Consider the following 27,588-nt stretch of genomic DNA (forward strand, 5'->3'; position numbering starts at 1 on the left):
ACTGAAAACATGTTTTATATTCTAGTTTCTTCAAAATAGCCACCCTTTGCTCTGATTACTGCTTTGCACACTCTTGGCATTCTCTCCATGAGCTTCAAGAGGTAGTCACCTGAAATGGTTTTCCAACAGTCTTGAAGGAGTTCCCAGAGGTGTTTAGCACTTGTTGGCCCCTTTGCCTTCACTCTGCGGTCCAGCTCACCCCAAACCATCTCGATTGGGTTCAGGTCCGGTGACTGTGGAGGCCAGGTCATCTGCCGCAGCACTCCATCACTCTCCTTCTTGGTCAAATAGCCCTTACACGGCCTGGAGGTGTGTTTGGGGTCATTGTCCTGTTGAAAAATAAATGATCGTCCAACTAAACGCAAACCGGATGGGATGGCATGTCGCTGCAGGATGCTGTGGTAGCCATGCTGGTTCAGTGTGCCTTCAATTTTGAATAAATCCCCAACCGTGTCACCAGCAAAACACCCCCACACCATCACACCTCCTCCTCCATGCTTCACAGTGGGAACCAGGCATGTGGAATCCATCCGTTCACCTTTTCTGCGTCTCACAAAGACACGGCGGTTGGAACCAAAGATCTCAAATTTGGACTCATCAGACCAAAGCACAGATTTCCACTGGTCTAATGTCCATTCCTTGTGTTTCTTGGCCCAAACAAATCTCTTCTGCTTGTTGCCTCTCCTTAGCAGTGGTTTCCTAGCAGCTATTTGACCATGAAGGCCTGATTCACGCAGTCTCCTCTTAACAGTTGTTCTAGAGATGGGTCTGCTGCTAGAACTCTGTGTGGCATTCATCTGGTCTCTGATCTGAGCTGCTGTTAACTTGCGATTTCTGAGGCTGGTGACTCGGATGAACTTATCCTCAGAAGCAGAGGTGACTCTTGGTCTTCCTTTCCTGGGTCGGTCCTCATGTGTGCCAGTTTCGTTGTAGCGCTTGATGGTTTTTGCGACTCCACTTGGGGACACATTTAAAGTTTTTGCAATTTTCCGGACTGACTGACCTTCATTTCACTCGTTTTTCTTTAGTTAGCTGATTAGTTCTTGCCATAATATGAATTTTAACAGTTGTCCAATAGGGCTGTCGGCTGTGTATTAACCTGACTTCTGCACAACACAACTGATGGTCCCAACCCCATTGATAAAGCAAGAAATTCCACTAATTAACCCTGATAAGGCACACCTGTGAAGTGGAAACCATTTCAGGTGACTACCTCTTGAAGCTCATGGAGAGAATGCCAAGAGTGTGCAAAGCAGTAATCAGAGCAAAGGGTGGCTATTTTGAAGAAACTAGAATATAAAACATGTTTTCAGTTATTTCACCTTTTTTGTTAAGTACATAACTCCACATGTGTTCATTCATAGTTTTGATGCCTTCAGTGAGAATCTACAATGTAAATAGTCATGAAAATAAAGAAAACGCATTGAATGAGAAGGTGTGTCCAAACTTTTGGCCTGTACTGTATCTTCTATTTTTTAAAGAAACTTAAGGGGTCCATACATTTTATTTCAGCTGTTCCCAAATTTTAAGAAAAAATCATTTGATATCACTGCAGATGACAATTCTGAAGGAGCTTAAATATTGAGAAAGATACTTATTATGTTTTGCTTACAAAGAAGTTTGTAAACCAACAAGCTCATCACAGTATGAGTATCCAGTTACACCCACAGCCTCATACAGTAGACTGTACACACTTGCATATGAAAAAATAATGATAGCTCTCATGTTCCAAAGTTCTTTGCTGGCATTAATTCTCTAACAGAACATTTTCCCACATTTTCTTCAGCAGGGAAACATGAGGGTCCAGTTTGCCTGTCTGCTGCTGCTTTTTGCCACTGCGCTCTCTGAGGATGCACGTTACAGGAAGTTCAAAAATCAGCATATCAATGAGCAGATGAGTGCTAATAAGTGTACAGAGGTGATACGAAATAGAAGCATTGTCTTCACCAAGAGCAACAATTGTAAAAATATCAATACCTTCATCCGTGCCCCCATTGAGAATGTCAATGCCATTTGTGGTCAAGCAGGAGAGCCATATGGTGAAAGTACCATAAGCCACCAAAACTTCAGCATTGTTGTCTGTACACTGAGAAACCAAGGGGCCAGGCGCCCCCACTGTCAGTACAACGGTACAGCTCTAATCACGAGAATTGTAATCAAATGTGAGCAAGGCTTTCCTGTGCACTTTGACAGAGACATAGTACACTTTGAAAACTGATTTAAACAGCTGCTGTGTGCCTTTCTTTCCTGTTGAATAAAATACATTTGACAGCTTACAGTTGTTTGTCTTTTTTATAGTCATGTGTAATAATTGACCGTAAGGTTTGATAAACATTGGAAACAAGATCAATAATAATGTTTATATTGGTCATTGACCTTTTTCTAGAAGCCACTGCTAATTCTCTTTTTTGTAGCAGTGGCTGTAAAGGCCAGTCACTTTACCAGAGACGTTCAGTCAGTAATGACTAATAAGATCCACATGCATTGTGGTTTTATAAATGGAAACCCTTTATCTTCTGCATGTAAAATGCACCTGCATGACACGTGGCACACAATACAGAGTCTTTTTGATGTGACTGTTTAATCTCTTTCTCATATACAAATCTTGCGAGGGAAGCCTGAGATAAAGTAGACTTATGGAGTAAGTTTTTGGATGATGGCTTGTCCTGTAATGATAATGTTTAAAAGCAGCAGCCAATTCACAGCTGAAGGTCCCTGTCTGTCTGTTGCCGCAGCGGCCCGGGTTCGAATCCAGCCTGTGGCCCTTTGCTGCATGTCATCCCCTCTCTCTCTACCCCCTTCACACTTACCTGTCCTGTCCATTAAAGGCAAAATGGCCCAAAAAATATCTTTGAAAGTACAAATGGCAGGAGAGAAAATAAAGTTGAAGCCGCAGAGATTCGGTTAGACACAGAAGACCAAGGCTTTGTGACAAAGACTGTTTGTTTGTGTTGGAGATAAAGTGATTCTCACATATATCTATGGGGTCAGATCAGTCTCATAATGAAGGAACTCACGCAGGGTTTTTCACGAATGCACACGCTCTGGTTCGCAGTTGTATTTCGGACTCACTAATGCACACGCTCTGGTTCACAAATATTATGTTTACGCAAACTTGTAATATAAATTCAGAAATGCGCACAATCTGGTTCACAAATATAATTTTGAGGCACACTTGTAATATAAATTCACAGATCATGCGAATCGCTGAATGTGCATTTACAAACTGCTTCTCATTTGTGAACCTCTCTACATTTGTGAGAGAAATCTGTGTGGTGAATTTTGAGACTCCCCTGACATCGCAGGTCAACGAACGTCACCATTGGCTGATCAATCTGTCAATCAAATGTATGATTCTGATTGACAAAAATTCAAAATTCACCACACAGATTTCTCTCACAAATGTAGAGAGGTTCACAAATGAGAAGCAGTTTGTAAATGCACATTCAGCGATTTACATGATCTGTGAATTTATATTACAAGTGTGCCTCAAAATTATATTTGTGAACCAGAGAGTGTGCATTTGCGAAAGAGATCGTGTGCATTAGTGAGTCCGAAATACAACTGCGAACCAGAGCATGTCCATTCGTGAAAAACCCTGCGTGAGTTCCTTCATTATGAGACTGATCTGACCCCATATGTAGCTGCCAGTCTGGATTAGGAGTTGTCTTATTTTGGATGAGAGTTGTTGCTGGAAACTTCCCTGAAATAATAGGAGCAACTTATACTTTTGATAGTGCAATTGTTAATAAGGCTCCTCGCATTACAACCAAAGAGGAGCCTGGAACATTTGTTCTACATATTACCCAGACAGAGTTGAGTGATGCTGCATTATACCACTGCCAACAAGTGGTTGAACTAAAGATGACATTTATGAATAAGACCTTACTGAGAGTCAACGGTAAGTGAAGCAGTATACACTTTGCTGATAGCAAACATTCACTTTCATCTTCAGTTTGAAACAATTACCTTGAATAAGCAGTTGACTACTTACCAAACATTCTACGAAAATACTGTGTCATTTTCCAGGACCAGAACCTGATATCAGTGCCATCACTCAAGACCTACCATCTGATCCAGTCCGTCCAGGAGACTCAGTGACTCTGCAGTGTTCAGTCCTCTCTGACTCTGAGAAGAAAACATGTCCAGAAGAACACAGTGTGTTCTGGTTCAAAGCTGGATCTCATGAATCTCATCCCAATGGCTTTGTCTCCCGGACCTGCAACCAAATCTACCTTCGGGTATTAATAAAGTTACCTTGAACCTTGAACCTTGAATGTCTTTTATGCTCATGGAAACAGTGAGTGTGAGAAGAGTCCTGAAGCTGGATCTCCACAGAAATGTGTCTACAGCTTCTCTAAGAACGTCAGCTCCTCTGATGCCGGGACTTATTACTGCGCTGTGGCCACATGTGGAGAGATATTATTTGGAAATGGAACAAAACTGGACCTTCAAGGTAACAACCACTTTGTATATTTAATCTATTAGAAGTCAATATATGATATGTACAATCTTACCAAGAGGAAGCATTAAAGATTAATGCCACACTTATAACCCTTGTTAACTTTGAGATTTGTTTTTGTTCTTAATATTTCAGCCTCCAACATGTCGCCTGGTGATTGTCACACAGTCAAAACAGTTCTGTGTCTGTCGTGTGCTGCTTTGGCTATAAGTTTGTTTGTTTGTTATAGCCTTTCTGATTTACACCATCAAGACAAAGAAGTGCAATTGTTGTAATGGAAATAAAACTCACTTCATTCTATCATTCATTTTCCAGTTCTAGTTTGCCTGTCTGCTGCTGCTTTCTGCCACTGCGCTCTCTCAGGATGCAAGCGTTGCTCCACGTTACAGGAAGTTCATAGAACAGCATATCAGTGGGCAGATGAGTAAAACCAGGTGTGACCAGGTGATACAAAGTAGAGGCATTACCCAAACCAACAGCAATCTGTGTAAGGAGACCAATACCTTCATCCGTGCCACCACTAACCATGTCAATGCCATTTGTGGTCAAGCAGGTGAGCCATATGGTGTCACGACCAAAAACCACCAACCCTTCGACATTGTTGTCTGTACACTGAGAAACCAAGGGGCCAGGCGCCCCCACTGTCACTACAACGGTCAAGCTTGAACCAGGAGTATTGCAATCTGGAAATCCATTGGTTTAAAAAAAAAAAAAAAATTTTCTTCCTTTACCTCTGGAGGCACAGCCCGGAGTTTACTAACTTCGACTAACCGGAAGTGAAGGGGCCTCACGCCCTTCACTTCCGGCGGTGCCCCCAGGGAGTCGCCATGTTGTTTACAAATACTTCGGGTAGAAAACCAGCAGAGTTTAGCTATATATCACATTTTTCACGTCACTATATCACCGTGTAGACTAATCTGATGTTTGTTAAGTCTATAAACACAATGACTGAACAAACGTTACTATTTCTGTGTGCACGTAATTAATATGGTTATTGTTGATTAGCTGGGCTAACCGTTAGCTGTTAACGTTAGCCATTAGCGTTGTCTATAACCATAGACTGTATAAAAATAAGGTAATAACTCAATAAACGGTCCGTGAATAAAATATTTTTTCCAGCGAATATCTTAGTTACAACATGATTGAGCTAGCAAAGCAGTTTTGTGTTGCTATGTGTGGTATTTATTCAGTTATGGGAAATCACGATGTCTAGAAAGCATCAATGGCTGCACCTGACAGGGACAGTTAACAAAGCTAACATCAGGACGTCATCTGTTAAAAGCGTCCCGTTGTCAGATACGACATGAAACTACTCCAGTTTGCTCAATCATGTTGTAACTAAGACATCCGCTGGAAAAAAAAAAATTTTTTCATGTTGACGAGACGGCATTACTGGAGCGGTCACTATGGATGCGGAGCTTGCTGTTTCTGTAGGTACACATTTCCTGGGGACACCTGCACATCTCAGCCGCGCCCCCTCCATTGTGATTGGCTAAAGCACAGCATCGTTCAGACTCAAAGCCCACCCCCCCTTAGTTGTCTTTCACAGGGCTGCCGACAGATTCTCAAGAATCTGTCTTGAGAGATTAGGAGAATTGCAATCAAATGTGAGCAAGGCTTTCCTGTGCACTTTGACAGAGACATAGTACACTTTGAAAACTGATTTAAACAGCTGCTGTGTGCCTTTGTTTCCTGTCAAATAAAATACATTTGACAGCTTACAGTTGTTTGTCTTTTTTACGGTCGTGTAATAATTGACAGTGTAGTTGTGATAAACATTGGAAACAAGATCAATAGTAATGTTTATGTTGGTCATTGACCTTTTTCTAGAAGCCACTGCTAATTCTCTTTTTTGTAGCAGTGGCTGTAAAGGCCAGTCTCTTTACCAGAGACGTTCAGTCAGTAATGACCAATAACATCCACATGCATTGTGGTTTTAAAAATGGAAACTAGCCCCCTTTATCTTCTGCATGTAAAATGCACCTGCATGACACGTGGCACACAATACAGAGTCTTTTTGATGTGACTGTTTAATCTCTTTCTCATATACAAATCTTGCGAGGGAAGCCTGAGATAAAGTAGACTTATGGAGTAAGTTTTTGGATAATGGCTTGTCCTGTAATGGTGATGTTTAAAAGCAGCAGCCAATTCACAGCTGAAGGTCCCTGTCTATTTCTTATGAACAGAAAATGTTGAGTTTTCATCAGCAGTAACTCATCATGACTCCTGTACAGCTGAAAATGAACATGAAGCAGATATCTGAAAGTACAAACGGCAGGAGAGAAACTAAAGCTGAAGCTACAGAGATTCAGTTCGGAGCTAAAAAAAAGTGCTGAACTTAACACACAAAGACTTTTAAAAATGTCTTCCTCTTTGGTCTACTGCGAAGATATGAGTTGATTCTTGTAACACACTTGTTTGAGGGGGGAAAGGGAGGTCGTCAGGTGTTGGCCATGGTTGGCAAGATGCACTGCTACCTGCTTGGAGGTGGTTGGGTATGCTGCTGGCCCAACTCCAGAGATGGTCCATCACTGTAGCAGCTACAGACTTTATACCCTATGACATCCTAAGTTTAAGTTTTTATGTTAGCACTTTTTGGATTTGTAAGAGTTGTTGCTCTTGCTAATATTTTTGACTGCCTTAAATCATTAGGAATAACATGTATTCATTTTGAAAGTGGGCCTGGTTCACCTGTAAACACAGCTAAAGTGCATCATTATTTTGTTGTCATATGACATAAGAGAAATGTTTACAGTCCACTGGGTTCATGGTCCCCAAAATTGAAAGTCAAGCATGGTCAACAAACATTTAAATAAGCTGAATGAACTCTCTGCCTTCATTCTCTATTTGTTAAATTTAGCATCTGATTCCCTGCAAAAGGTGGCAGCAATATGAAGTCACAGAACCACTGTAAAAGCACAGCGCCCAGAAAAGAACTACCAGAGTCAACAGGGGTATGGAAAGACAAGTACTTGTAGTGTTCAATCCAAGCCCCATTATCTAAGCATAAATGTCTAATGATATTGAAATTACACGAATGTTTACAGCCCAGTGGGTCCAAAGCTTCCCCAAAATCAAAAACTGAAGCAGTCAACAAACATTTTGATAAGTGTGAATGAATCTGCCAGAAGATGGCAGCAGAGTAAAGAAAGAGGGAGTTGTTTGTGTGTTAATATTGCATTGACAAAGAGGATACTCAAGGGTTTCTTCAATTCCTTTTTCACAAGTTCTGTATACTCAACACTGCAAAGCTGCAACATTTATTTGTCTCTCGAAAGACTTCAACCATAGCTCATTGGTTCATTGGGGCGAAGGGGGGAAAGGGTTGGGGAAAGCGTGGGAAAATAAGGAGCAAAAAATAAGAGGTGAGGAAAGCGTTGGAAAAATCGGCAAGGAAAAGGGGCAGGGACAAGTCGGGACTTAAAGATGTGGCAACTTATGATTGGATGTCACAGTAACCATCCGCCCCTCTCAAATCCTATAAATGATTCAGCAGTTTGCAGAGACTTCACTGTCACTGTGTTCGCGAGACAGGTAAATATACCTTTCATAACACATCATGTTTAAGAGAAACCTGTTGACAAAAGATGTCTATTAATTAATTCTTATTCTGTTTCAGCTGCAAGGACTAGACAGAAGTAAGGAAGAAACTGTTAACCGTTCAACGTTACACTTTAAAGGTCTGTTTTGAGTTCTTACTCTATTATCCAGCTGTTTATGAGAGTTTATTTATGTAGGGCATTTTGCTCATGGCTGTGTTGTATTTTGGTTTAATAGATTTTTCTGTAGGTCTCTGATATTTTTTACAGAGCTTAGAGCGAAGTTTTTCTTTACAATTTTGTGCACAGATATTATCTTGTGAGCACAATATATATTCTATTTTTTTTAAAGAAACGTATGGGGTCCATACATTTTATTTCAGCTGTTCCCAAATTTTAAGAAAAAATAATTTGATATCACTGCAGATGACAATTCTGAAGGAGCTTAAACATTTAGAAAGACACTTATTATTATGTTTTGCTTACAAAGAAGTTTGTAAACCAACAAGCCCATCACAGTATGAGTATCCAGTTACACCCACAGCCTCATAAAATGTACACATTTGCCTATGAAAAAAATAATGATAGCTCTCATGTTGCAAAGTTGTTTTCTGGCATAAATTCTCTAACAGAACATTTTCCCACATTTTCTTCAGCAGGGAAACATGAGGGTCCAGTTTGCCTGTCTGCTACTGCTTTTTGCCACTGCGCTCTCTCAGGTTGCACTTTCCTCGCATTTTGAAAAACACCATATCTATGAGGAGATGAAAGCTGTGGACTGTGACGAGGAGATCAAAGAGAGACGAATTTTCTACAACAACAGCGGAAAGTGTAAGAAAACCAATACCTTCATCCGTGCCCCCATTACGGACGTCCGTGCCATTTGTAAAAAACCTGAAAAGCGAGTTAGTTACAAAGCCAAAAGCAGCCAAACCTTCAACATTGTTGTCTGTAACCTGAAAATACCGAAAAAACAAAAAGGGCCCATATACCCGCACTGTAAGTACAAAAGTGAAGTTCTAAAACGCAAAATTAAAATCACATGTTTTAAACGCTCTCCTGTGCACTTTGACAAATACTTTAAAAACTGATTTAAACAGCTGCTGTGTGCCTTTGTTTCCTGTTGAATAAAATACATTTGACAGCTTACAGTTGTTTGTCTTTTTTATAGTCATGTGTAATAATTGACAGTAAGGTTTGATAAACATTGGAAACAAGATCAATAATAATGTTTATATTGGTCATTGACCTTTTCCTAGAAGCCACTGCTAATTCTCTTTTTTGTAGCAGTGGCTGTAAAGGCCAGTCTCTTTACCAGAGACGTTCAGTCAGTAATGACTAAAAAGATTCACATACATTGTGGTTTTAAAAATGGAAATTAGCCCCCTTTATCTTCTGCATGTAAAATGCACCTGCATGACACGTGGCACACAATACAGAGTCTTTTTGATGTGACTGTTTAATCTCTTTCTCATATACAAATCTTGTGAGGGAAGCCTGAGATAAAGTAGACTTAGGGAGTAAGTTTTTGGATGATGGCTTGTCCTGTAATGATGATGTTTAAAAGCAGCAGCCAATTCACAGCTGAAGGTCCCTGTCTATTTCTTATGAACAGAAAATGTTGAGTTTTCACCAGCAGTAACTCATCATGACTCCAAAACAGCTGAAAATGAACATGAAGCAGATATCTGAAAGTACAAACGGCAGGAGAGAAACTAAAGTTGAAGCCACAGAGATTCAGTTCGGAGCTAAAAAAGTGCTGAACTTAACACACTAAGACTTTTAAAAATGTCTTCCTCTTTGGTCTACTGCGAAGATATGAGTTGATTCTTGTAACACATTTGTTCAAGGGGGTAAAGGGAGGTCGTCAGGTGTTGGCCATGGTTGGCAAGATGCACTGCTACCTGCTCGGTGGTGGTTGGATGTGCTGCTGGCCCAACTCCAGAGATGGTCCATCACTGTAGCAGCTACAGACTTTATACCCTATGACAACACAAGTTTTAGTTTAAGTTTTTTAGGTAGCACTTTTTGGAGAGAGTTGTTCATGCTTGCTAATATTTTTGACTGCCTTAAATCATTAGGAATAACACGTATTAATTTTGAAAGTGGGCCTGGTTCCCCTGTAAACACAGCCAAACTGCACCATTATTTTGTTGTCATATGACATAAGAGAAATGTTTACAGTCCATTGGGTTCATGGTTCCTGAAATTGAAGGTCAACGAAGGTCAACAAACATTTAAATAAGCTGAATGAACTCTCTGCCTTCATTCTCTATTTGTTAAATTTAGCATCTGATTCCCAGCAAAAGGTGGCAGCAATATGAAGTCACAGAACCACTGTAAAAGCACAGCGCCCAGAAAAGAACTACCAGAGTCAACAGGGGTATGGAAAGACAAGTACTTGTAGTGTTCAATCCAAGCCCCATTATCTAAGCATAAATGTCTAATGATATTGAAATTACACGAATGTTTACAGCCCACTGGGTCCAAAGCTTCCCCAAAATCAAAAACTGAAGCAGTCAACAAACATTTTGATAAGTGTGAATTAATCTGCCAGAATGTATGTTCACCATGAGTATTAAATATTTTAAATTTAGTCCCAACCAGGCCTGGAATTTTGTTATTTTAGGGGCAAGGCCACTTGGCCTTTCGCGTTGTCAATTTTTTGAGGGCACAAAGGCCAAAAGCCAGGGCAGCGAGGCCATACAGTAAAACAATGATTTTAAGTCCACGTCCATAATGAATTTAAGGACTAAGGATGTATAACTATCTGTGAAATGAATAAATAAAGCAAGCTCAAGTAATAATAATGAGTATAATAAGTAATAATATGATTTATTTAATAGCACTAAAAAACCCAATGTGTTTAGAACAACCAGGCTCATGTATTTATAAGCAAACAATCTTAAATATTAGGCCTAAATATTTTTTGAGTGTACATGATAAACTGATTCACTGAACAAGACTGGCTTACAATCATTTTTGATGTGTTGTTAGATAGCTAACAAACAAACTACAGCAGGGCTATTCAATTACTATTTCAACTGGGCCACATTTCAACACCAGATCATGTTGATGGGCCACATTTTTAGCAGTGAGCAACAGATACACTTTTTTTGCATACATATATATTTATATACAGGCATGGCCCTCCTCAACATGATGCAGAAACAGACTAAAAAGAACTGTCAATGCACAGAAGCATAATAAGTGACATTAACAGTATCTAATAACACACACTATCTCTCTACCAGCATCTCCCTCTCCCCTCTCCTCCACACACATGCACACACCTCACCTCCTGATGCTTTCCTTATAGGTCAGTTACACAGGATATAGTTTTATACAGTCCATGGCAGAAACAGTCATGTTTACAACAACAGAGTCACTATTTAAAATCCAATAATATCTCACTGGAATATAAATATTCCTCCTGACATCACAATACTGAGTGAAGAAAGTCGCGTTATCTCAGCATGAAGACAAACATCAGTATCAGTCATTCATCCTGCTCTCTGTCCCTCCTCTACTGAGGACACTCCCTGTCTGCAGGTCGGCTGCCTCAGTTACATGTTCAGATAAAGTGTTAGCTACAGACAGCTTTCATTTTAGTTTGTCTTTAACACTTTGCTGTTAGCACCGCAAGTGTGATGTGCTTGTGTCGACCGCGATCATAAATCATAATAGCAGTGAATGAGAGACTGTGGACAGAGCAGATTGAAATATGGCTTTCTACATGCTGATCACATGTATTGATAAAGTATTGGCTTGTCTGGCAGAAGTTTTATAGCACTTACTCACAGTAACAAGTGTAGTTGTCAACTAGAGTAATCGTGAAGTTATATTCCCTTTATCTGCACTGTGGCCTCTCTGCTGTTGAGTTTGTGTGTCTGTGTGTGTGTGCGCGCTATTGGTGATATGCAGAGAGCAGGAGAGAGGCTGCAGAATGATGATGAAACCGAAACTTTAAAAAGTAACGCTGATAATGGCGGAGCTTACTATTATTACGGTGTTTATTAAACTTGCCTTTTCAATCACACCCCTCACTGGAGATGTACGCATCATTTCATTTGATGTTGCTCAATAAGACTCCAGAATGTCATCGCATAATTTTTTTCTCAAAAGACGCAGGTGTCAAAGCCATGTTGACAGGAAAGAGGCAGAGGAGAAAACCACAAAATCACCTGGGGCAGTGCGGGCGGGGCATCAAGGCCACTGTGGCCTTAGGGCAGATATTTGTTTCAAGGACACAGGGCCAAATGAGGAGGGCACAAGAGCCATGGCCCTTGTGGCCCTCGTGAAATTCCTGCCCTGGTCCCAGCTGTTGGGAAGAGGAGGAGCTAAATATGATCATCGGCAATAATTCATAATTATTAATATTAATTATGGATTATTAAAATATTTGATTCATTAATTAATAACTAATTAATTATTACATAAGCATAATAACCAAATTAGCTTATGGCGGGGCACCACCGGGAAAACCCGGACCAATGATCAGACGTAAATTCAGTCTCAAGAGTGTTCACTTAGGAAGCTAATTCTAGGGAGATATCAGCAACTATAAGATGAACAGGAAGGAGTGGAGCTCAGGCACTGACTTTGTCAACCAGCTTCATCACAGTATACAATGAAAAACCAAAGCAACCTCTCTTTGCAGTATAACAGGGTTTATTCACACTGATGACATTAATTTACAACCAACATCAACATTGCTCTATAAACCCTATCAACTATAAAACATTACTGAATCAACCAGCAAGCATCAAGAAGGGTGTGTGTGTGTGTGTGTGTGTGTGTGTGTGTGTGTGTGTGTGTGTGTGTGTGTGTGTGGGTGTGGGAGAAAGTGGGTGAGTGAGCGAGAATGTGTGTACGTGTGTGTATGTGTATGTATGTGTGTGTGTGTGGGTGTGAGAGAGGGCGTGGAAGAAAGTGGGTGAGTGAGCGAGAATGTGTGAGTGTGTGTGTGTATGTATGTCTGAGCGAGTGGGTGTGTGAGAGAGAGAGAGGTGTGTGAGCGTAGCAAGATGGCGGCTGTGACGCTGCAAGCTACGTCACGCAATGGTGGCTCGCCAAGAAAGCACGCGACTCAAAAAAAAGGAGGGGAGCCGGTAGAGAGGGAAGTTCGAATTGCTCGGCTCCAAGTGTAGGTTAGTGGAAGAAAGGAAGAGAGAAAGGGAAGCACTCAGCAGTGTGGTCACGCAGGCAGTATTGAGATGCAATAACCCGTCTGTGTTACGCAGAGACGCGCTCGGCTCAGCTGGTGAGCGGCGTGAATCTGGACATTGAACCAACACAGCCGAAGTGATCAATCCCGCGTGCGGGGCGACACAATAGCGGTCCGACGAGGTCGGATCACTGCGTATTACAAGCAGACACAAACGGGTAGGAGAATAACAGGCAGCAGCAACACAGGCAATATTTTTACAATATCAATGCAGCCAAAATCGGACGCGGCGGTCCGTATCAACAAGCCCTTACAAACTTAAAAAGAAAACACACACTAACTACTATCTGCCCGGAGCTAAAGCCTCTTACTGTTGCAGAAGGTGGAGTGATGTGTCGGTCGTTCCTCGTGCGTCCTTTGTTACGGCAGAGGTGAAGTGGTTAACGGCTCACAGCGGCTAACGGGTCCTCGGCGAGGGGGCAAGTCTCTGACGAGGCGAGTTAATTCCGCTCGTGGCGGGAATCACTCGGGGAAAGAAGGGGGTCCTTGTCCTTCTTCTTGAAGCAGGCAGTCCTTGTTATCTACCAAACTTCGCATCCGCGGGCATCCGGGTGAGAGGGTCAATCCGTGGTCTCGTACCGGGCTGCTCTGTGTTCCTCAGTGCACAGAGTGAGGGAGAGGAGAGGAGATCAGCTCGACCAGCGAGGGAAATCCGTAGGCCTAAAACGCGTCTAACTGTGCACAGTAATAACTCTTTCTAAAGCGTTCGCCACGTGGGACGAGTTGCTAAGCTTTAGGAACAGTTGTGGGTACTTATATTGGCTATGAGGACCACAGCCAGAAGCGTTTCCCTCAGGTACGCTCTGTGATGATATACCCCGGCGTGACGTCATTGGTGCGGGGTTGGCCATGGCGGATTTCACCCAATGGGAGCTGTGTATTTCAAGGGACCTCTGCTGGTCAGCTGGGGTGCTGTGTTGGGGGTTGAGTCAGCTGATTCACACAGAGAAAGGGGGTTGACTGATTCCTTTGTTCTTTTGGGCGCCAACATGTGGTCTCAGGCTTTGATTGTTACATGTAGGCCCAAAAGTTTATGGATAAAGTGTAGGCCTTTGTTAGAAATCCTTGTACGGCACAACATAGCTAAAAGGAATAAGTCCCTTGTCCAGACTTTGTTCTGAACCTTGGGGCAGTTAGTATTTTTATGAAGATTGCAACGCGCTCACACTAACTCAAAACTACAGATTTACAGTGTTTCAGTTCCAGTCAGATCTTGTCAACACATTTTCAGCCTAACTTCATGATGTAACCTGACTCATGATAAATAAAAAGCTCATTCTCTGTATTTCAGAATGTCTGCCCTACCTTCTACTCTGAGGGAGGACACAGTTTCAGTTTCCTTTTCTGTTGAAATGAAACTTATTAATTGACATGACAGGCTGGTTGTGTTGTGTTTAGGTCTGAGGTGCATCAGAAGTGTGAAGTCTCAGTAATATCACATTTCAGTGGGTTATTTGGTCTCTGTGTACTTTGACAGTGTTTAGGAACACTGAGAAAACCAAAAATGACAACACACACATCATGACACCACATGGAAACATATTTATCAATTTGATTTGATAACATTTTTAGGGGTGATATTTATCTGGTCATTTATACCACAGAAAAGAGTAACAGCAGAAGTTCCTCTCCTAGTAACTTGACTTAAAATGAATGGCTATTCAGGTTAAAGTTATCTTCTAGCGAGAAGATTGAAACATTGCTTCTTCTTTTTTTTTTTTTTTTCATACCACACTTGTGTGTTTGCTAATTATAGCCATGATTCATGTGTTTTCATGACACACAATGTCAAAACCACACTGCTGGGGTGGTCATTTACTAAGAAATTTGTTTAGAACATTTTCACTGTGGTGGTACACTTCAAACCAACATGATGACAGACCAATCAGATTGTTTTGGAACTTCTCCCTCCCATTTCACTGTTTCCTGCCAAGTGAGTCACATTAACATTAATCGTCCTGCAGTTCGACCTCAATTAACAGTTGTCTCAAGTGGATTTGCCTTAAAATGCTGATCATATTTTGTGCAGCTCTCGTGTTCACAATCGGGCGTAAGTATGCATAAAAAAATTCAGTTTCACTTCTGTTATGTTTCAGTTATTGGCACCGTCTTATGGTAAATGTGTCGTATTCAACTTGTTCTTCAGGGTGCACAGACGACCAAGGCTTTGTGACAAAGACTGTTTGTGTTGGAGAAGATGTGACTCTGACATGTAGCCGCCAGTCTGGATTAGCAGGTGTCTTACTTTGGATGAGAGTTGTACCTGGAAACTTCCCTGAAATATTAGGAGCAACTTATACTTTTGATAGTGCAGTTGCTAATAAGGCTCCTCGCATTACAACCAAACAGGAGCCTGGAATATTTGTTCTACATATTACCCAGACAGAGCTGAGTGATGCTGCATGTTACTACTGCCAACAAGTGATTGAACTAAAGACGACATTTCTGAATAAAACCTTACTGAGAGTCAACGGTAAGTGAAGCAGTATACACTTTGCTGATAGCAAACATTCATTTTCCAACTTCAGTTTGGAACAATTATCTTGAATAAGCAGTTGACTACTTACCAAACATTCTTCGAAAATATTGTGTCATTTTCCAGGACCAGAACCTGATATCACTGCCATCACTCAAGACCTACCATCTGATCCAGTCCGTCCAGGAGACTCAGTGACTCTGCAGTGTTCAGTCCTCTCTGACTCTGACACCAAAACATGTCCCGGAGATCACAGTGTGTTCTGGTTCAAAGCTGGATCTCATGAATCTCATCCCAGTGTCTTTTATGCTCATGGAAACAGTGAGTGTGAGAAGAGTCCTGAAGCCGGATCTCCACAGAAATGTATCTACAGCTTCTCTAAGAACGTCAGCTCCTCTGATGCCGGGACCTATTACTGTGCTGTGGCCACATGTGGAGAGATATTATTTGGAAATGGAACAAAACTGGACATTGAAGGTAACTCATCATTCTGTTGACCCAGTTTTCTCTCTTTATGCCCCTTAAATGGTTCCAGGGTTGGAAAAATCATCTTAGTCCACACTGTTTGACAGCATAATATATTGTATATCTCTATCAGCCTGTTCTAACCTAAGACATGTTTTTGTTGCTGCATGAAATGGAAATGTAGATGTCTAAGGCTTCATTTTACGCACATTTCTCTGAAATGGATCCCATCATTTTAGAAGATATTTGGTTTCTTCCTGTCTCAGTGATAGGAAGGAAAGGATATAAAGTTCTGCAGGTTTGTCAGTTTGATCGGAGTTTATAAAGGAAATTTTGATGTCTAAGTGTTTAAAACCCAAAATGATCAAGCAAATACATGTTCATTACATAAAATATGTTCATTTACTTTTACTTAATGTCATTATGTGTTCCTTCTGAATGTTTCAGGAGCCAGCTCAGGGTCTATTGATGTTTTACTGGAGGACAGAATAATTCTGCTCCTCCTGTGTGCTGTCCTGGCTATAAGTGTGATTGTTATAGCTGTCCTCATTTACATCATCAAGAAGAACAAGTGTGGTTATTGCAATAATGAAGGTAATAGAAGTTACCTCATTATATCATGTTATTTGTCAAATGCTAACATGATTAGTGTTGTAGCATAACTGTGATAAACAGGTGCATTCATACTTATTTTTCTCTTTTATTATAGCTGCTGTTTCCCTGCAGCAGTATCTTGCAAAAAGGAATTTAAAGGTAAGATCCATTAAGCAAAAATGTTATGATGCTTCTTTATTGGTATTTGTGTCTCTCATATCTCACATGATTTGTGATACATTTCCTCAGACAGGTGAAGACACATGGGCTTATTCTGCTGTCGTCTTCTCTGTGATGAAAGCTGACAGTGGTGGACCGAGGGATTTAAAGGCAGCAGAGAGGGAGAGGATCTACGCAGCTGTCAAGGCTTTTGGGTTGGATTAGCAGGTTAACTGGACTGTTTGAGATCACTTAGTACCATATGTGAAAGATGATGTTACTCTGTTGAAAGGGGCTGTATGGGACATTGAGATGATTCAGAGGCTTCGCCAGGATTGCCTGAACATGGCTATCAACATGGAGGTTACATGAGGTTACAGGAGGTTACAGGAGGTAACGACGTTAACTAGGAACAGGCATCAGCATCCAAATCTGTTTGATTGCATTGGCTTGAACTGGAATGCTTCAGCTGGCTGTGAGCCGTGCAGCACTGCCATTTTGAGCTGAACTTTTGTCGCCCTATATTTACTCCTGTCAGTTGCTTTGAAAACTCTACAATGGACAAGTAGCGACTGATTCGTGAGGCTAAATGAACCTTCTGCCTTCATTCTGGATTTGTTAAATTTAGCATCTGATTCCCGCCAAAAGGTGGCAGCAATATTAAGTCACAGAACCTCTGTAAAAGCACAGTGTCCAGAAAGGAACTGCAGAGTCAACAGGGGTATGGAAAGACAGATACTTGTAGTGCTCAATCCAAGCTTCGACAAAAACTGTCCCTGAATAGGTCAGCACCCACAGCACAACAGTGTGCAGTTTGCTATATTAAGACACTGACAGGGAAACTGAGCCGTTGGTTCTCATTATGCTGTCATACTAAATGTCCCCAAAAAAAAAAACTTTTCAGCATCTCACAACAGCAGATGTTATATACACCCAGGTTTCCATAGCCAACAATTCTATTCACACTGCAGTTGTATATTCCTTGGTGCCCTTGCAACGTCAAAATATGACATGATCAGTAATGGTTTATTCAGCCGCTCAGTTTATTTACAGTTAACATTCAGCAGCTTTACATATCCTAAAATTTCAAAAATAAGTCAATAAAATCTAAAAATAACCCAATTTTGACTCACACGAGACTCGAACACCAGTCTCCTGTACAAAGTCCTGTGACAGACCCCAACGTGTCTTACTACCTCTGTAGACTGAGCTGAGCCTTACACTAGGTCACCTGACATTTTGGCAGTACATGTGTAAGTTTTTTGTAATTTACCACTTTAAACTCAGAGAATAAGAGTTTGACCAGTACTAGTCCTAATCATGACTTACTTGCCCTAACCCTAAACGCCTCCAGCCTTGATGGGTCAATGTGATGACTACTAGCCAATCACAGCACTCACTGAGATCCATGATAAGGCACTGAAAGGATGGGTGTAAATAGCTGAATAGCGTCAGTGTGACTCTCTCACCCAAGTTAATATGACATGCTGTTTGTTGTTGTGTTATTGTATTGTACTGATGCTCTGCTGTTGCTTGTTGCCTTGCAGGGCTTATGTTCTATCTTGAGAATTTCTGTTTGCCGTAGTTAATGCTGTCTTTATGTCTTTATGCCGTCTTTGTCCTTTGGGTGGCACGGTGGTGTGGTGTTTAGCATTGTTGCCTCACAGCAAGAGGATTTCTTGAAGCCAGAAAAACAGAATCAGCGGTTATGGAAAATGAATGAATGAATGGTATCCTTTTATTGGTTTCAAAACATCATGTCAAAGAACAGCAGTTGAAAATAGCCAGCTGGCTAACTGGCACATTTACAGAAATGTTGATTAATGTGTGTTGTCCTTATAAATAAAATGAAATAAAAAGAAATCCCCAACTCCCATTATTTGAGCATAAATGTACTGAAATGATAGGCATGTTCACAGCCCACTTGAGCCAAGGCTTCCCATAAATCAAAACTGAAGTAGTCAACATTTAGATTGTGAATGAATCTGCCAGAAGATGGCAGCAGAGTAAAGATGGAGGGATGTTTGTGTGTTAATATTGCATTGACAGAAGAATACACATATTCTGCCAAGTCAGAAGGCCAACAAGTAGCTATCAATCAATATAGAGATGCAGAGTTGTACATACAAGTACAGATCACCAATTTACTCAGGAAATTATTAAATAAAGCAGAAGAAGTTGATTTAACAGAGTATATAAGTAATATGTATTTTACTGACTCCACCCCTCTGTGAGTTAAACTGTGCAGCCTGTATGTTCACCATGAGTATTAAATATTTTACATTTAGTCCCAACTAAAGGGAGTAAGACCCTTGTCCAGACTTTGCACTGAAGAGGAGCGCTGCAGTGTGCGAGCCTTTCTTTACCTGCTCAGACTTTGTTCTGAACCTCGGGGCCATTAGTATTTTTATGAAGATGGCAACGCCCTCACATTAACTCAAAACTACAGATTTACAGTGTTCCAGTTCCAGTCAGATCTCGTTGACACATTTTCAGCCTAACTTGAATATTGTGGGCCGCTTGGATTTCTCACCCTGCCACTGTGCTCTGAGTCTGAACTTTAAACTTGTTTGACCTTCAGTGCACAACCAACAAATTGGCAAGTCTTCATGATGTAACCTGTCTCATAATTAATACAAAGCTCATTCTCTGTGTTTCAGAATGTCTGCCCTACCTTCTACTCTGAAGGAGGACACAGTTTCAGTTTCCTTTTCTGTTGCAATGAAACTTATTAATTGACATGACAGGCTGGTTGTGTTGTGTTAAGGTCTGAGGTGCATCAGAAGTGTGAAGTCTCAGTAATACCACATTTCAGTGGGTTATTTGGTCTCTGTGTACTTTGACAGTGTTTAGGAACATTGAGAAAACCAAAAATGAAAACACACACATCATGACACCACATGGAAACATATTTTTATTAATTGTTTTGATAACATTTTTAGGGGTGATATTTATCTGGTCATTTATACCACAGAAAAGAGTAACAGCAGAAGTTCCTCTGCTAATAACTTGACTTAAAATGAATGGCTATTCAGGTTAAAGTTATCTTCTAGCGAGAGGATTAAAACTTTGCTTTTGTTTTTTTTTTTCATACCACACTTGTGTGTTTGCTAATTATAGCCATGATTCATGTGTTTTCATGACACACAATGTCAAAACCACACTGCTGGGGTTGTCATTTACCTAGACATTGGTTGAGAACATTTTCACTGTGGTGGTACACTTCAAACCAACATGACAGACCAATCAGATTGTTTTGGAACTTCTCCCTCCCATTTCACTGTTTCCTGCCAAGTGAGTCACATTAACATTAATCGTCCTGCAGTTCGACCTCAATTAACAGTTGTCTCAAGTGGATTTGCCTTAAAATGCTGATCATATTTTGTGCAGTTCTCGTGTTCACAATCGGGCGTAAGTATGCATAAAAAAATTCAGTTTCACTTCTGTTATGTTTCAGTTATTGGCACCGTCTTATGGTAAATATATCGTATTGAATTTGTTCTTCAGGATGCACAGACGACCAAGGCTTTGTGACAAAGACTGTTTGTGTTGGAGAAGATGTGACTCTGACATGTAGCCGCCAGTCTGGATTAGCAGGTGTCTTACTTTGGATGAGAGTTGTACCTGGAAACGTCCCTGAAATCTTAGGAGCAACTTATACTTTTGATAGTGCAATTGTTAATAAGGCTCCTCGCATTACAACCAAACAGGAGCCTGGAATATTTGTTCTACATATTACCCAGACAGAGTTGAGTGATGCTGCATTATACTACTGCCAACAAGTGGTTGAACTAAAGACGACATTTCTGAATAAAACCTTACTGAGAGTCAACGGTAAGTGAAGCAGTATACACTTTGCTGATAGCAAACATTCACTATCCAACTTCAGTTTGGAACAGTTATCTTGAATAAGCAGTTGACTACTTAACACACATTCTACGAAATACGAAAATATTGTGTCATTTCCCAGGACCTGAACCTGATATCACTGCCGTCACTCAAGACCTACCATCTGATCCAGTCCGTCCAGGAGACTCAGTGACTCTGCAGTGTTCAGTCCTCTCTGACTCCTATAACAAAACATGTCCCGGAGATCACACTGTGTTCTGGTTCAAAGCTGGATCTCATGAATCTCATCCCAACGTCTTTTATGCTCATGGAAACAGTGAGTGTGAGAAGAGTCCTGACGCTGGATCTCCACAGAAATGTATCTACAGCTTCTCTAAGAACGTCAGCTCCTCTGATGCCGGGACTTATTACTGTGCTGTGGCCACATGTGGAGAGATATTATTTGGAAATGGTACAAAACTGGACATTCAAGGTAACAAGCATTTTGCATATTTAATCTATTAGAAGTCAATATATGATACGTACAATCTTACCAAGAGGAAGCATTAAAGATTAAAGGCAAGTGAAGTTTTAGAGTCCTCACAACACTTTAAGAGATCTAAGGGGAGAGGAGGTAGCAACAAAACTCCACCTAATGGAGGCTTATGGTGCCCCAGATTCAAACGTCCAAAAACACATAATTGAAACCACAGAAAATCTCCACACTGCTCGTCCATAATGATCCAAGTGTCCTGAAGCCCCGACATAAAAAGTTGTTTGGAAAAACGTCGTTTGAACTCCATTTTTAGCCTCATTGTAGCCTGTAGCTCTAACTGCCTCTCTGGGCACCACGTTCACATGTGCGCACTTGCACAAGACCATGAGACATGGGCACCGCGTTCATGTGTGTGTGCTTGCTTTTGCTGGTTTCGCACTGCCTGGACCAAAATGTTTTTGTTGCCATTTGCGGAGCCTGGGCTGCCTACAGAGACCAGACTTTTTCACAGCATATTCAGACGACATGTAGCTAGCAGATCGTGAGGAGATATTTGCTGTGTGTGACAAAAACTTTTCAAGCTTAGGAAGACTTCGAGAGCTTTTAATGCCACACTTATAACCCTTGTTACCTTTGCGATTTGTTTTTGTTCTTAATATTTCAGCCTCCAACATGTCGCCTGGTGATTGTCACACAGTCAAAACAGTTCTGTGTCTGTCGTGTGCTGCTTTGGCTATAAGTTTGTGTGTTATAGCCTTTCTGATTTACACCATCAAGACAAAGAAGTGCAATTGTTGTAATGGTAATAAAACTCACTTCATTCTATCATTCATTTTCAAAATAAAATGAAATCCTGTGAATCCTTACATGCTGCATGTTATTCATGGTTTGTCCCATTATAATCCAGCTGCTCCTGTCCTGCAAACAAATGCTGCAACAACCACAGATGATCAACAAAGTCAGCAGGTAAGTCAGTTAAAGATTTTTTTTTTTTTTTTGTACATTTCTGTTGACAGCTCCCATCCAATAATGCTTTCTGTTTCTACAGGCAGATGAAGACTCATTGGTTTATTCAGTGCCAAACTTCACCAGAGTGAATCGGAGTGGCAGGAGTAAAAAAAAAGATGCCACTGCAGTTGAGGAAGAGAGCATCTACACTGATGTCAGGGTCTTAAAAAAGGAACAGCGAAATGTACACTAGGGGTGGGAGAAAAAAGTCGATTCTCAGGTGCATCACAATGCAGATGTGGACGATTTGGCATCAATTCACAAATTTCAATTGATTATTCAAATGTTTATTAATAACGTGATGTTGATGGAATGAAAGAGGCAGAGCTCTACCACAAGAGCAGTGCAGGAGCCAGACAGTCTACAGTGCAGACACGCTAGAGTTAATGTGCAATTAACTTTCACAGAAGGCAGTGGTTGCAAGTTTGTTTAATGTCTAAATAATTATATTTGCGAGGCAAACGTGAAGTAGTTGTAAGTTGGCGGTAATGGAGCAGAGCAGCGATCAGCATGTAAACAAACAAGACTTGCTGACCAACACATGCTGCAGCATTGCACATATAAAACTCCCGGCCCCTTCAGCATCTTGGCTTTTCCTGGAGCTAATGTGCAGCGGAGAGGCTTCTCTCTGCCACTGGAGATATTAAAACAACACATGGGAGCAAGCCACTGTCCCTTTGCTTTGTTACTCTCATACAGACAGGAGACTGTAAGGTGTTTTCATATTAATTAATTCTTTAATTAATTAATTAATTAATTAATTAATTAATGCAGTTAACTTTTTAAAATAAAAAGGCTGCAGACCATCTCCCATTCAATAGTACGTAGTAATTTCATATTTCTGGTGAAATATTACAGTTTGTAAACAATGGACACTAAGCCAGCATAAATAGTGTGGATACAATCCGAATGTCACTCTCTGTTATAAAAGCCAGGGTATGGAAGCATTTTGGCTTCTGTTAAGTTGAATGGAAAAGAAACCTGGAAAAGAACCAGACTGTATGCAAGCAAATTAATCTGTTTAATTATGGTTCACATCCAATACAGTATGCTGTGTTTTAGCAAAGTAGAAAGTAGTCACACGTTGAGGACAATAATACAGTGATCAAGAATGCTGATGCATTGTGATTAGGATTATGATGAGGTGCCTGCAGATTGCTACGGTAAATGAACACAAAGGTCCTAACTGATGTTTGTTTAATCCTTGAATTGTCCTCCATGTGGAGATAATAGCAACATGTTATGTGGCAAATGTTTTCTCTTACAGCACATGTAGACCAGATCTTTATATCTTTTGACTTTTATTTTATTTCTGTTTTATCTTATAGTTTAGATCAATGATGATGTAATGTATCTATGATAGGCCTACTGATGTTTTTTTGTTTTTTTTGGCAAGTTCAGTGTTAAATGTGAGTAAAAACTTTAAGCTATTAAGTGGAAATTTTATATTAAAGCTTCCTCTGTTACAAAAAGCAAAATGAGAACATTCTTGGACGAATAACTAACAAACAGGATTAAAGAATCAAGTTATAGTGTATAGAGCTACAGTCTCAAGTCTTTCAGTACATTGTATGTAGAGTATGAAGTTAAAGAAATGTTCGGTTTAAACATAAGAAATATAAAACTTTTAATAGTCAAGGTAAGATGATCCCATCAATCATAGTTGAGAACTGTTTGGTGTAGATTTAACAAATATGTGAGTACATTTATGCTGTTGGAAATATAACTATATTTCAAGAGTTTTTAGAAACATTTAAGAAAATATTGGAATGTACTGGTTGACTCCAGATGCTAATTTACCACCATTTTATCTTTGGTGATTGTTAAACATATGAAAACAACTATTCTCTACTGTCTATGGTCCCTATGGTTTAAAACTTAAACATATAGAGTATTTTAAACCTGACACACAGAAAAACGGACATCAAGGATATACAATGAAAATAAATACACATTAATGCATCAAAAGTTATAATTTAAGGATATAATGTGAAGCATATTTTCTAAAATGGGCAATTCTGCATTTTCTTTGACTAAGTGCAGTTTTGAATGCAGGACTTTTACTTGTAAGAGAATATTTTCACACTGTGGTCTTGTGGTGTTCGTGAACTTCTTCCTCTACTGCAAAAGCCACTATAATTTCTACAATAGCCACAGCGGCTTTCACACCAGATCTGTTTTGTATGGTTTAGTCAAACTCAGGTGTGTCAATTGATTTCTCATTCCTAAACCACAAAAGAGGCCAGTTCATACTGCCTTCAAAAAATGACTCATATTTTCATCAAGTCCCCTAACGGCAGGACGACGTGCCCAACAAGTCCTCTAATCTAAACCATAGAAAGGTAATGTATCAGTCAGACCAGTGAGCAGCAAGGGGTCCCACACTTTTGGTCGTGTGTGTGTGTGTCTGTGTGTGTGTGTGTGAGAGAGTTTGTGTATCTGTCTGTAGATAATCTTGCAAACTCCTAGTTTGTATACACTTAGGACTGTATGCTAAAGGACTTCTCTGGATTGCGGTGATTCATAATTGCTGAAATGCGTGTTTAATTGACTGTTTTGTACCGTTATATACGGTATTTTATTTGACTCCTCGTAAGTTTTCCAGAATTCAGCTCAGATAGAAATAACAAGCATTACTGTCTGCTGCAGGCGACATTTTGGCCTTCATTGTGCCTTAAAAACTGACATCCCTGGATAAGTTTGGCCTCATTTTGGAGCGGAGCATCTGCAGATTAAGTCTATACGTCTATACCCGATATGATATAATCCATTAAAGTAAGGCACGATATGAATAAATCTCCATTTTTATTACCTTCGCCACCATCTTGTCTGTGAGGGAGGAATGTGAAAATGTCCACAGGGTGCAGCTGGGCTACGTTCCAGCTTTTTTTTCCGTCTACCACACTGTGTCACACCACACTGGGAGCTTTTCAGTGGCCTCTGGTTTTTGCTTCACCCACCAGCCAAAAAAACCCCAAAACAATGGTAATCTAGTGAGTGGCTTGTAGACTTTGGAATCCACCAGCCAGTGGTGGGTGGACAAAAAAGTTGATTTCCAGCCATGCATGGCTTGCATATTTTATCATTTATCATCGATAGGTCATTTATATATCTTTTATATTGTTTACAATAGATCATCAGTGCGTTTCTTTGCCAGATTTGCTCACAGCTCTCAGGTAAAAATAGACCAGACGCTGAAACTATAGCTGCAGATGGCGAGCCAGCCATGGAGCTCAGTGCTGCCGCCGTGGGCAAAAGGAAGTGAGCAGCGCTCCACAGAAAATTGTGGCACTTTGGCATCCAGTGTGAACCCAGTATAAGGGTAAGGTGATGGTTTAAAGGTAAAGCGCCATAGTGATCGTACCAGGCGGTGATGCAGTCGGTGGGTGTCTTGATGCGCCTGTAGAAGTTGCAGAATATCCTTAAGTCTATATTGAACCTCCTCAGCCTCTGGAGCAAGAAGAGCCATTGTCGTGCTGTCTCTGTGATGGTGTCGGTGTGCTGAGACCAGACCTTACTGACGTAAACCGCAAGAACGTGCAGCTGCTGACCCTCACCACTGTAGTCCCATTGACGAAGATCGGGGCTTGTCCTTCTCCCTGTTGTTTCCTTTATTCCAAAAGCAGCTCCTTAAGGCCCTGACACACCAAGCTAATGGTCGGCCTTCAGCCAATCTTGGGCCGTCGGTGAGTGTCTGTCGCTCTAGTAGGCAGTGTTTCCCACACCGTTGCCCCACACTGTCCCCTTTCAACTTTATTTTTTTTTTCTTTTTGAATGACAATTTCATCGCCACCTGCTGGTGTAGAGAGTTATCTCCTCATGCAGACACAGAACGTATGCACTGGTTGGCCATTGGCTGTAGTCTTTGCGGAGTGGTCATGTGCAACTTGGTGTGTCTGGGCCTGGGTTTTGCTGACTTTGAGATTGAGGTCGTGGTCATAGCTTCAAGACATCAGGGCTCTGACCATTTTTTTTGTATTGTCATTGTGATCCAGCCGATTACTGTCGTGCAGTCAGCAAACTTGATGGTGTTGAAGCTGTGGATGGCTACGCAGTTGTGCCTGAACAGGGAGTTTAAGATTAGGGAATGATTATGGTTCATAGAAACAGACATTCACTGTTGGGAGGAAACAGGAAGCAAACAGTGCTCTCCTGTGTCAAAATCATTTTCTATGGCCAACCTTCCCCCCAGATTGATCACTATTACATCTGCTGCAACTACAACATAGTGCTTCTCCTGCTGCCTCCAAGAGCTGGCAGTCAAGATTCAACGATACAACCACATGACGTTGCTTGTCAGGAAATAGTTAATACAGAGCAGTGGCACCAGCAGGATATTTATAGGATACATACAGTACAGGCCAAAAGTTTGGACACACCTTCTCATTCAATGCGTTTTCTTTATTTTCATGACTATTTACATTGAAGATTCTCACTGAAGGCATCAAAACTATGAATGAACACATGTGGAGTTATGTACTTAACAAAAAAAGGTGAAATAACTGAAAACATGTTTTATATTCTAGTTTCTTCAAAATAGCCACCCTTTGCTCTGATTACTGCTTTGCACACTCTTGGCATTCTCTCCATGAGCTTCAAGAGGTAGTCACCTGAAATGGTTTCCACTTCACAGGTGTGCCTTATCAGGGTTAATTAGTGGAATTTCTTGCTTTATCAATGGGGTTGGGACCATCAGTTGTGTTGTGCAGAAGTCAGGTTAATACACAGCCGACAGCCCTATTGGACAACTGCTAAAATTCATATTATGGCAAGAACCAATCAGCTAACTAAAGAAAAACGAGTGGCCATCATTACTTTAAGAAATGAAGGCCAGTCAGTCCGGAAAATTGCAAAAACTTTAAATGTGTCCCCAAGTGGAGTCGCAAAAACCATCAAGCGCTACAACGAAACTGGCACACATGAGGACCGACCCAGGAAAGGAAGACCAAGAGTCACCTCTGCTTCTGAGGATAAGTTCATCCGAGTCACCAGCCTCAGAAATCGCAAGTTAACAGCAGCTCAGATCAGAGACCAGATGAATGCCACACAGAGTTCTAGCAGCAGACCCATCTCTAGAACAACTGTTAAGAGGAGACTGCGCGAATCAGGCCTTCATGGTCAAATAGCTGCTAGGAAACCACTGCTAAGGAGAGGCAACAAGCAGAAGAGATTTGTTTGGGCCAAGAAACACAAGGAATGGACATTAGACCAGTGGAAATCTGTGCTTTGGTCTGATGAGTCCAAATTTGAGATCTTTGGTTCCAACCGCCGTGTCTTTGTGAGACGCAGAAAAGGTGAACGGATGGATTCCACATGCCTGGTTCCCACTGTGAA

General features: G+C 40.9%; 2 protein-coding genes across 2 annotated transcripts; both read left to right on the forward strand.

Moving 5' to 3' along the window:
* Positions 1-15,193: 15,193 nt before the first annotated feature.
* LOC125895068 (signal-regulatory protein beta-2-like) lies at positions 15,194-17,846 on the forward strand. The gene is made up of 6 exons (XM_049586860.1): positions 15,194-15,278; positions 15,375-15,701; positions 15,831-16,181; positions 16,617-16,763; positions 16,879-16,922; positions 17,013-17,846. Exons 1-6 carry the CDS (start codon positions 15,236-15,238, stop codon positions 17,145-17,147), a joined length of 1,047 nt encoding a protein of 348 aa, XP_049442817.1. The 5' UTR covers positions 15,194-15,235; the 3' UTR covers positions 17,148-17,846.
* A 2,395-nt stretch (positions 17,847-20,241) lies between these two features.
* Positions 20,242-23,748, forward strand: LOC125895061 (signal-regulatory protein beta-2-like). Its single transcript, XM_049586827.1, has 6 exons — positions 20,242-20,333; positions 20,430-20,756; positions 20,893-21,243; positions 21,911-22,048; positions 22,154-22,212; positions 22,295-23,748. The coding sequence occupies exons 1-6, from the start codon at positions 20,291-20,293 to the stop codon at positions 22,445-22,447; spliced, it is 1,071 nt and encodes a 356-aa protein (XP_049442784.1). The 5' UTR covers positions 20,242-20,290; the 3' UTR covers positions 22,448-23,748.
* Positions 23,749-27,588: the final 3,840 nt, after the last annotated feature.

Source organism: Epinephelus fuscoguttatus, linkage group LG9 (assembly GCF_011397635.1).
Source record: "Epinephelus fuscoguttatus linkage group LG9, E.fuscoguttatus.final_Chr_v1".
Lineage (NCBI taxonomy): Eukaryota > Metazoa > Chordata > Actinopteri > Perciformes > Serranidae > Epinephelus > Epinephelus fuscoguttatus.

Bases quoted from the DNA above. Each gene is read 5' to 3' on its own strand.
- LOC125895068 (XM_049586860.1), top strand. From the start codon at position 15,236: ATGCTGATCATATTTTGTGCAGCTCTCGTGTTCACAATCGGGC. The intron at 15,702-15,830 runs GTAAGTGAAGCA...GTCATTTTCCAG, and splicing joins AACCTTACTGAGAGTCAACG to GACCAGAACCTGATATCACT. The intron at 16,923-17,012 runs GTAAGATCCATT...ACATTTCCTCAG, and splicing joins TTGCAAAAAGGAATTTAAAG to ACAGGTGAAGACACATGGGC.
- LOC125895061 (XM_049586827.1), top strand. From the start codon at position 20,291: ATGCTGATCATATTTTGTGCAGTTCTCGTGTTCACAATCGGGC. The intron at 21,244-21,910 runs GTAACAAGCATT...TTAATATTTCAG, and splicing joins TACAAAACTGGACATTCAAG to CCTCCAACATGTCGCCTGGT. The intron at 22,213-22,294 runs GTAAGTCAGTTA...CTGTTTCTACAG, and splicing joins ATGATCAACAAAGTCAGCAG to GCAGATGAAGACTCATTGGT.